Here is an 8,704-nt window from a genome sequence, read left to right as displayed (position 1 = left end):
GTTTGTTTGTTTGTTTGTTTTTAAACAAGTCCTTATATTTGGTCCATAGGTCTTCTGTGGTCCCGATTTACATCACCCTTAATGCTCAGCTTGGTTATTCCTTCCTATACAACATTCACCAAATTTACAGCAATGGAAAGAAAAGGAAACAAAATGAAACATTTCTTCTTTTTTTTTTTTCCCCTTGGCAAGGAAAAAAAAAAAAAGCTCTCAATTTGGCTTTGACTGTGCCAGCTACCTAGGGAATGGAAAGTCCTGGAGTGTGGGGGAATGCCGTGGCCAGGGGGTTTGGAGGGAGGCTGGGCCCGGGGTTGATAAATGCACCCAGCCCGTTGTCTCTGGCCACAGGAGGAGTCAGGCCCCAGGGGCCTCTGGAATGCTCTGGAGGAGCCGGATCCCGGGAGAGCTCCCCGCTGTTCCCATCTCCTCGGCAGCTGGGCTGGGCCGGGTCGGGAAGGATCCCTGGCAGCCGCTGGGGGTCTCCGGGGCTCTCGGGGGTCTCAGTAGGCCTGGCCCGTCTCCACGGGCAGCAGCCCCAGCACGGCCGAGTGCTCGCCCAGCTTCATGCGGCGCTGCGTGGACAGGCTCACGTTCTTGGCCAGGTAATCCACGGCGGCTGCGGGGAAAAGGGACAGTGAGGACACTCAGGAGCTTCAGTGACAGGGACTTGCAGCCCTGCAGGGCAGCAGGGACAGCCCGGGACTGTCACACACCCCAGGGAGCTCCTGGTGAAGAGCTCAGAGCTGGGATGGGGCTGCCAGGAGCAGGACAGGTCCTGCAGGGACAGCCTGGGGCTGTCACACACCTCAGGGACCTCCTGCTCTCCCGGGAAGGGCTCAGAGCCAGGTAGAACAGGTCCTACAGGGCAGCAGGGACACCCCAGGGCTGTCACACACCCCAGGAACCTCCTGCTCTCCTAGGGAGGGGGTCAGAGCTGGGATGGCGCTATCAGCAGCAGCACAGGCCCTGCTGGGGCTCAGCAGCCTCTGAGGGAAGGGAGGCTCTTGACTGTCTCCATGAACACCTGAAAAGAGCTAAAATTCCCCCCTGGAAAAAGGGGGTTCTGAGGGAGCAGCCTGGAGCTGAGCCTGAAGGTTTGGGGTGAGCCTGGAGGTTTGGGATAAACTGCTCTCGGTGATGCTGCTGGAAGTGATTCCAGAGGTTTGGGTGGAAGCTCCCCAGGTCTGGGCTCGGGGCTGACTCACGGCTGTGAGCTCTGCCTGCCTCCCTCCATCCCAAACCTCTTCCCTCGCCTCCCCCTGGGAAGGGCGAGCAGCCCCAGCCCCGGCGGGGACGGGAGGTCTCGGCTGCCCCGGCGGCCCCGGGTGAGGGGACAGGGCTGGGACAGGACGGTGACACTGCTCATTAGCCGGGCTTCACTCAAAGCCCCCCCCGCCGCCTCTAATGGCCCCAATTAGATTAATCAGGAGCTGGCAGGAGCTGCCCGATCGCTGCCAATGAGTAAACAAATCTCAGCCATCACCGTCCTGTCAGCGGCGGGCCCCAGAGGAGCCCCTTCCGCGCACCAATCCTGATTAGACTTGGCAGATCCATTAGAATTCCCTTCACGCTCCCGCGTTCCATCACCGGCTTCATTAACACGGCCCCGGCCTCCGGGAGAGGCGGATCCTCCGGCCGGGATGGAGCGGCCCCGGGAGCGGGAGGGATCCGGGATAACCCAGCGGGAGCGGCACCGGGCCCGGGAATGCTCATTGCGGTGCCTCCACCTTCCGCAGGGTTCCACTCCCAGCTCTCATCCAGGACTTTTCCCTCGGTCTCCTGATATTCCAGGGAGCCCCGGGCAGTGCCGGCCCTGAGAGGCCGCAGGGACAGAGGGATTTCGGCCCCGGGACACTCCGGGTGTGTGGTGGTGGCTCTGTCCCCGCTGTCACCCGCGCTGGGTGGCGCTGGGGGAAGGAGCGGGGCGAGCAGCTGGATCCCACAAAATCCTGGAATCGTCACGGAGGTTGGAAAAGCCCCCTGAGATCACCGAGTGCAGCCGTGAACCCAGCACTGCCCAGCCCATCCCCAAACCGCCTCCGAGCACTGGATCCATTTTTGGGGACAATTCCAGGGATGGCATCTCCCCAGGCAGCCCATGCGGGTGCCTGAGCACCTTTTCCATGCGGGAATTTCCCCCAGAATCCAACCTGAACCTCTCTTGGTGCTGTCTGGGGCCGTTTCCTTTTATCCCTCGTTCCCTGCGAACAGAGCCCAACGCCCCCAGCTCCAACCTCCTGCCAGGCTGGGAATTCCATCATGGCAATTCCATGGCAATCCCATCCTCCAGGAAAAACCCAAATATTCCTTTCTGTGCCGCTGGGAAGAGTCCACAGGCACAGGGGATCCCAGGGAAAAATCAGGGATGGGTTTTGTTGGTTTAATGGGACAGAAGCCAAAATAAACCCAGAAATTTACAGAAGGTGCTCTGGGTGTTTGTTTGTTTAAGTGAGAGGGAAAGTGAGGCTGGGTTTGTTTTGGTAAAAGAGGGAATAAGAACTGGGAGGAGAGGGGCTCTCTGCAGGCCAGGTCCAGAGGGCACCAAAGCCACTCTGATTCCCAAATCCTGGCTTTGTCCCCTGTCACACAGAGCCTGCCCCAACACCACAACCCCCGTTCATACAATACTATTGATATTAATTACATTATATATACTAATGCATTATATATAATCCAAATGGTATTTTTGCATTATGTAATTAATATATTTTACCAACTAAAAATAGTTTCGGTGCTTTTGTGCCACACCAGAGGAGGAAGGAGCACCTGATCTGAATAAAGGACCTCGCGGCGGTCACCTCACGCTGTCAAACAGAATTTGAAGGGAAGTGAAGGATCCGAAAGGAGGAGGCATTGGAATTATCTGCAGAGCACAACAGGCACCGGGAAAGGCAGGGAAAAGCGCCGTTATTCCAAGGTCAACTGCAGTGAGGGGCTGCTCTCACCAGCACTAATTACCAAGAAAAACTGCAGAGAGCTCGTCACCAACGGGATGACACAAACCGGGACGGGGGGCCCAGGAAACGACACAAACGGGGCCGTGCGAGCAGCTCGAGCAAAAATTCCTGCAGCAGAGCCAGACAAACCCTCCTTTCTCCTTCCCCCTCTCTCCCCAAACGCAGCTCGTCCCCTTATTTTATTTTTTACACACATGGGTGTGACTAACGCCTCGCCCAAGGGAATCTTTATTGGAAATACATGGTATCGGAATTTGTTTAAGATTTTTATCAATAGCACGTGTGTCCAGCCCCGCATCCAGAAGCGAGGGGAAGGTCGAGGGGTCACAGATCAAACTCCCGACAAACAAAAAGAGGAGGGGCGGGGGGGCCGCTATTGATCCCGTCTGCCGCCACAGCCGGTTCTCATTGAGGCCGCGGCGTTAAGGACATTAAAGGGCTGTGACGGGAGCGGGGCCGGAGCCGCGGCCCGGGGAGAAAAGGTCACCGGGGACACGCTGCGGGCAGCGGGAGCGCGCCCGCAGGAAGAGGATGCACCTTTAACCCTCGCGGGGTCAGCGCCGCTCGCAGCGCTGGGGGGAACGCGGCAGGTGAGAACAGCCCCGGCCACGGGGGAGGTGCCTGTCACCCGGCCGGGCTGTGCCTGTCACCCGGCCGGGCTGTGCCTGTCACCCGGCAGGGCTGTGCCTGTCACCCGGCAGGGCTGTGCCTGTCACCTCCGGCCGGGCAGTGCCTGTCGCCTCCGGCCGGGCTGCGCCTGTCACCCGGCAGGGCTGTACCTGTCGCCTGGTTGGGACAGCATCCCCTGACTAGGCTGTGCCTGTCACCTCTGGCCGGGCTGTGCCTGTCACCCTCAGCTGGGCTGTCTGTCCCTGTCACCCAGCAGAGACAACACCCATGACCGAGCTGAATCTGTCACCCTCGGCCAGGCTGTCACTGTCACCCAGCTGGGACAGCACCCCTGACCAGGTTGTCCCTGTCACCCCCAGCCACTCTGTCCCTGTCACTCAACCAGGCCAGCTCTCACTGGCCAGGCTGTCCCTGTCACCCAGAGGGACAACACCAGGACCAGGCTGTCCCTGTTCAAGGGGCAGGCTCAGGATCCCAATCCCAGTTCCCAGGCAGGCTCAGGATCCCAATCTCAACGCTCAGGCAGGCTCAAGATCCCAATCCCAACGCTCAGGCAGACTCAGGATCTCAATCTCAGTGCTCAGGCAGGCTCAGTATCCCAATCCCAGTTCCTGGGCAGGCTCAGGATCCCAATCCCAGCTCTCCCCGAGCCCCAGCCCAGCTGATGAACGTGTTCTGTAGGAAAAGCTCCGAGCCCTGGGCAGGGCAGGCAGGGACACCGTCAGCTTGGCTTTAAAAATCCCAGATTTCCCCTGGCTGAGCAGGGTGAGCCAGTCCTGGCATTCTGGAGAGGTGAGAATTGGGGAAGGAGAAGGGGCTGGGAATTGCCCTTCACTGACAGAAAGATTTCACCTAAAACATTTCCCTGGCGCTTCCTGGACTGGCCTGCCAGGGGAGGAGCACCCCACGGGCAGATCCCCTTTTCACCTCCAGCCGGACAAACTCCCCCGGCTCTCCTGCTCAACAGAGGGAGTTTGGATGTACAAACGGAGTGTCCCATCCCCGTCCCCTCCCTGGCTCCTGCCGCTCCCCGGGAACGGGGAGCTCCTCCCGCACTTACTCTGCCCGTACTGGCCGTACTGGTAGCCGGCCACGGGGTCCACGCTGTAGCTGGTGGTGCTGTAGGTGGGGGGACAGTAGGACTGCGAGGTCGGGAGGCTCTCCACGGACTTGATGGAGTCGCTGCGCTGGCTGCAGCTGGCCGAGATGGAGTTGGTGCTGTCCAGGCCGCCGTGCAGGGGAGAGATAGAGAAATCGGCCTGGGGCTGCGGCGGGACCCCGCTGGGGTTGCTCAGGATGCTCATCACCTGCAGAGACAGCGGAGGCACCGTCAGGGGCCGGGGGGGCTGGAAAAGGGCCACAAAAACGGTGCTTGGGATGGACAGAGCCCGAATGGGGCTGGCTGGGGGGGAGAGCCAAGCTCTGCTCACACAAACCCCGGCGGCAGCCCCGGGGCTCCCCTCGGAACCCTGAGCGGGGGGAACGGAGCGGTTCCTCCCCGGCCCGCTCGGGTCTGGGGGATATTTTGTTGCCCTGCTAAGGATGAGCACAGAAAACCAGGAGAAAAATCCCGATTTTCCCAAAGCCCCGTCCTTGGGAAGTCAGGTTTGCAAAGGTCCCCAAGCAAAGCAGATCAAACCCTCGCTGGCTTTGATGCAGCTTCAGGGGCTGAAGTGTCCGAGTTCTCCTTGGCCCCAAATGTTAAAGGGTAACAGGTCCTGGTCCGGCTCGTTTCAGTGCTCGGTTGGAAAATGTAATTCAATTTGCACACAAAAAAAATCTTCCTGCTTTGAGACCTGAACCAGATGAACTAATTGGGTTTTTGTTGGTGTTTTGTTTTTCTTTTTCCCCTTTTTCTTGCAGCGAAAATGCCAGATTTGTTCCCGGGGCTGAGCTGGGGGTGAGGCTCTGCCCTTCACACGGGGACCCGGCTCCCGCCTGGGATCAGCAGAATTCCCCCGGGGTAATTCCGAGTTAAGGGTGGAAAAGGTTGGCAGGGGAAGGGCCGAGGGGAGGCCGGGGGCTCCTGAAGCCTCTGGGTCGTGTCGGAGCGGCCGCGGCCGGGGCGGGGGGAGAGGGGACAGGGGACGGTCACCTCGGGGGGCCCGGCCGGCGCTCAGATGCCGAGCGGCTCCAAATCTCCGAATTTAGCATAACCTTATTGACATCAATTAAAGTGGCAAATTGGAAATATTTGGAGCCTGGCAAGTGGTAAAATGAGCCCTTTATCCGCCAGCAGCGGCCTGGTGAGCTTTTGTGCCGGGGCCGCATTCTCGGGAAGGACACCGGGGGGGTTTGTGGGGCCGAGGTTCCCCTTCCTGCTCACCCCGACACCTCCCCGGCCCCTCCTCCCGCCCGGGCGGGCTCCGGGGTGAATGCCCAGCCACGAGCTGGCCCCTGCTTTCTAAAGCATCTCCTCCTCCCCCCGGAAGGGCCCGGCAGGGCCGCAAAGATGCTTTGCCTTGATGGAAAATCCCCTCCCGGCCCCGCTCCGGGAGGAGAATTTCTCCGGGAGGGGAATTCGGGAGCGGGGGGGGATGGCCGGACCCCCGCGGAGGGGGAGGGGGTTGGTTAAAATCCTGGAAAATCCATCGAACCCCGAGCGGGGGCTGCTCTGGAATGTGGGGCTGGGGCAGGGGAATGGGGTTTGACAGAGGAAAGGGCTCGCTGTCCCCCCAGCCCTGGGCTCGTTCCCCTCATCCCTGGGCTCACTGGTCCCTTCTCCTCCAGGCTTTCCGCCCTGCACCGAGCTCAGACTTTTCTGCTGCACGCCAAAAGTTAAACTCAGCTTGGCTTATCCAAAGGCTCAAAAGGCTCTGCAGAGCCTCCGGGCACAGCTCCTGGCAGGGATTAAGCCCCGAGGGGCCTCGTTGATGTTCAGCCCTAAAAATGCGCCCGTGGCTGGGCTGAGCCAGCCCAGGGACTGCGGGATGAAGAGAGGAAAGGGAATTTAATCCTCAGGGGTGGATTAATCCAGGATTGGGGTGCTGTGCTGGCCCGGGGGGTGTAACACCTCCCCTCCACCCCCAGGCTCTGCAGGAGCAGGGAAATCACCCAAGGGCAGCCTGGAGGGGCTCTCCCAGCTCCAGAGTCATTTGTGGGCTCTCCCTAAAGGGGGGTCACCAACCCCGATCTGGCCCAGCCCGAATCCGCTGGGTTCAGGGAGAGCTCCGGGCTGGAGGGGCTGGATCTGTGTCCTGAGGGACCCCCAGGACCCCCATACACAGCCCCGGGCACGGCTGGAGTGAACCCACGAGCAGAGCCGGGTGTTTAAAACAACAAACACGCGCTGAAAACTCAGAGAGGGATCAGGAGTTATTTCTGGGAAGCTCTGCCCTTTCTCTCGCCCTTCCTGAGCTGTCCAGGCCTGGAAGTGCTGCCTGGCCGGGGCTGTGAGCCTGCCCAGCCAAGCCCCGCAGGTGCAGAGGGGACTGGGAGGGCGGCTGGAATCACTCAGGGAGCAGCGGGGTTTGTGCTCCTCTCCCTCCCAGCCGTGGCCCCGGAGAGCCTCAGCTGCTTTTTATTACCCCGAGAAAAGAAACGGCTCCCCAAGCCAGCGAGAGCCACATTAACACTTCCTTTAGGAAAAAAAAAGGGGGATGTAAAGCAAGGCTGGCAAATGAAAGGCAGATTCACACTCCAAATTCAGGGAGCGGGGCTGATGCTTCCACAGATCCCGATAAAAAAAGGATTGGCTTTAATCAGTGGGAATCAGGAGCGGTTCCTGATCCCAGCTCTGCCCCTGAAGTCACACCAGGCCGGCCTCAGCTCCACCAGCCCCAGTCCTGGGGAGTTCCCAGTGCCTGCTCCCCCTCTGGGATCCCTGCAGGACCCTGGCCCACTGAGGGACAGCCCAGCCCAGCCCCAGGCCTCCCTCTGAATTTCCCTCTGGAATTCCACGGGGGAACATCAGGACACAGGGAATCCCTCCCAGCCCTGCCAGGGTGGGGAATGGCTGCGTGGCCGGGCAGAGGCTGGGGATCCATCCCAGCTGGATGTTCCCAGGGATTTGGGGTGGCCAAGGGGACCCTGAGAATTCAGCTGAGCCCCAAAACTCTCCGGTCACTCTCCAAGAACACTGACCACAAGGAGCTCCTGCCCTTCCCAGCCTGGCTGAGGGGGATTTGGGACTGGGAACCCCTGCCCTTCCCAGCCTGGCTGAGGCGGATTTGGGACTGGGAACCCCTGCCCTTCCCAGCCTGGCTGAGGGGGATTTGGGACTGGGAACCCCTGCCCTTCCCAGAGAGGCTGAGGGGGATTTGAGGCTGAGGAGCCCCTGCCCTTCCCAGCCTGGCTGAGGGGGATTTGGGGCCGAGCTCCCTGAGCTCTGCACACGTTCAGCCGAGGGCAGACCCGACTTTCCCCAGCCCAGGACATGAAGGTGTTTGGAATAACAAGGGAGAACCAGAGATCCCCATCCCTCCTTGCCACCCAGCCGGAGAACCCTGCAGAGCCCTCCTGGGCCTGCCTTCCCTGACTTATTCTTTCAGCTGGAGAAACTCATTTCCCAGGCCACTTTTGAACTCTGGATCCCCTCCTCAAGAATGCCAAGTCCTTCTCCCTTTCCTTTCTGACCTTGCCGGCTCCTAATTTATTACTTCTTGGTGCATTATCATCACTAACTAAAAATCAATACCCGCTCCACATCTGCCGGGGTTTATCTGCAGGGGGATCTGCTGGCTGTCCATCAGCAGGACTGACAGACATCCCTTTCCCTCCCTCCCATCCCTGCCCTCTCCCTTTCCCCTGGCCCAAATCCATCCCCTGGGCTCACACTTGAGGCTGGGTCAATGCCAGCCATGGGGCCAGGAGCCTTCGGCCTCATCCCTTGCCTTTCCCGGGGTCACCTTTGGGGTGGGGAGAGGTCCTGGAGTGTTGGGGAGCCCGAGGTTGGTGCACAAAGACCCTCCTGGATGAAAGCAGCAGCTCCCCCTCACCTCCTGCTGCTGCCTCCCTCCCTCCCTCCCCACCCTCCTCGCAGCTCCCCCCGCTCCCCCCGGGACGTTTCATCGCTCTCTCTCCCCTACTTTAAAAGGAGGGGAGTTAAAAAAATGTAATTAATTCCCTCCATTTCTGAGCTGGCCCTGAGGGCCTCTGGCCGTGGAAGCTGCAGCGGG

At 60.1% G+C, this 8,704-nt stretch overlaps 1 protein-coding gene across 3 annotated transcripts in view; it reads right to left on the bottom strand.

Annotated features, from left to right (window-relative positions):
* Nucleotides 1-500: 500 nt before the first annotated feature.
* The window catches only part of PAX7 (paired box 7), a gene marked incomplete at both ends in the record, with an annotated part of 108,584 nt that continues 100,380 nt past the window's right edge, over nt 501-8,704 (bottom strand). For all 3 annotated transcript variants that reach the window (XM_083876652.1, XM_083876651.1, XM_083876653.1), the window contains 2 exons: nt 501-616; nt 4,648-4,894. In XM_083876652.1, the coding sequence (XP_083732778.1) occupies nt 501-616; nt 4,648-4,894 (363 nt within the window). The remainder of the gene's footprint in view (nt 617-4,647; nt 4,895-8,704) is intronic.

The sequence above is a fragment of the Zosterops lateralis genome (assembly GCF_965231275.1).
Source record: "Zosterops lateralis genome assembly, chromosome: 22".
NCBI classification, from domain to species: Eukaryota; Metazoa; Chordata; class Aves; order Passeriformes; family Zosteropidae; genus Zosterops; species Zosterops lateralis.
The sequence above is the reverse complement of the archived record's forward strand: the minus strand, read 5'-3'. Positions and strand labels throughout refer to the sequence as shown.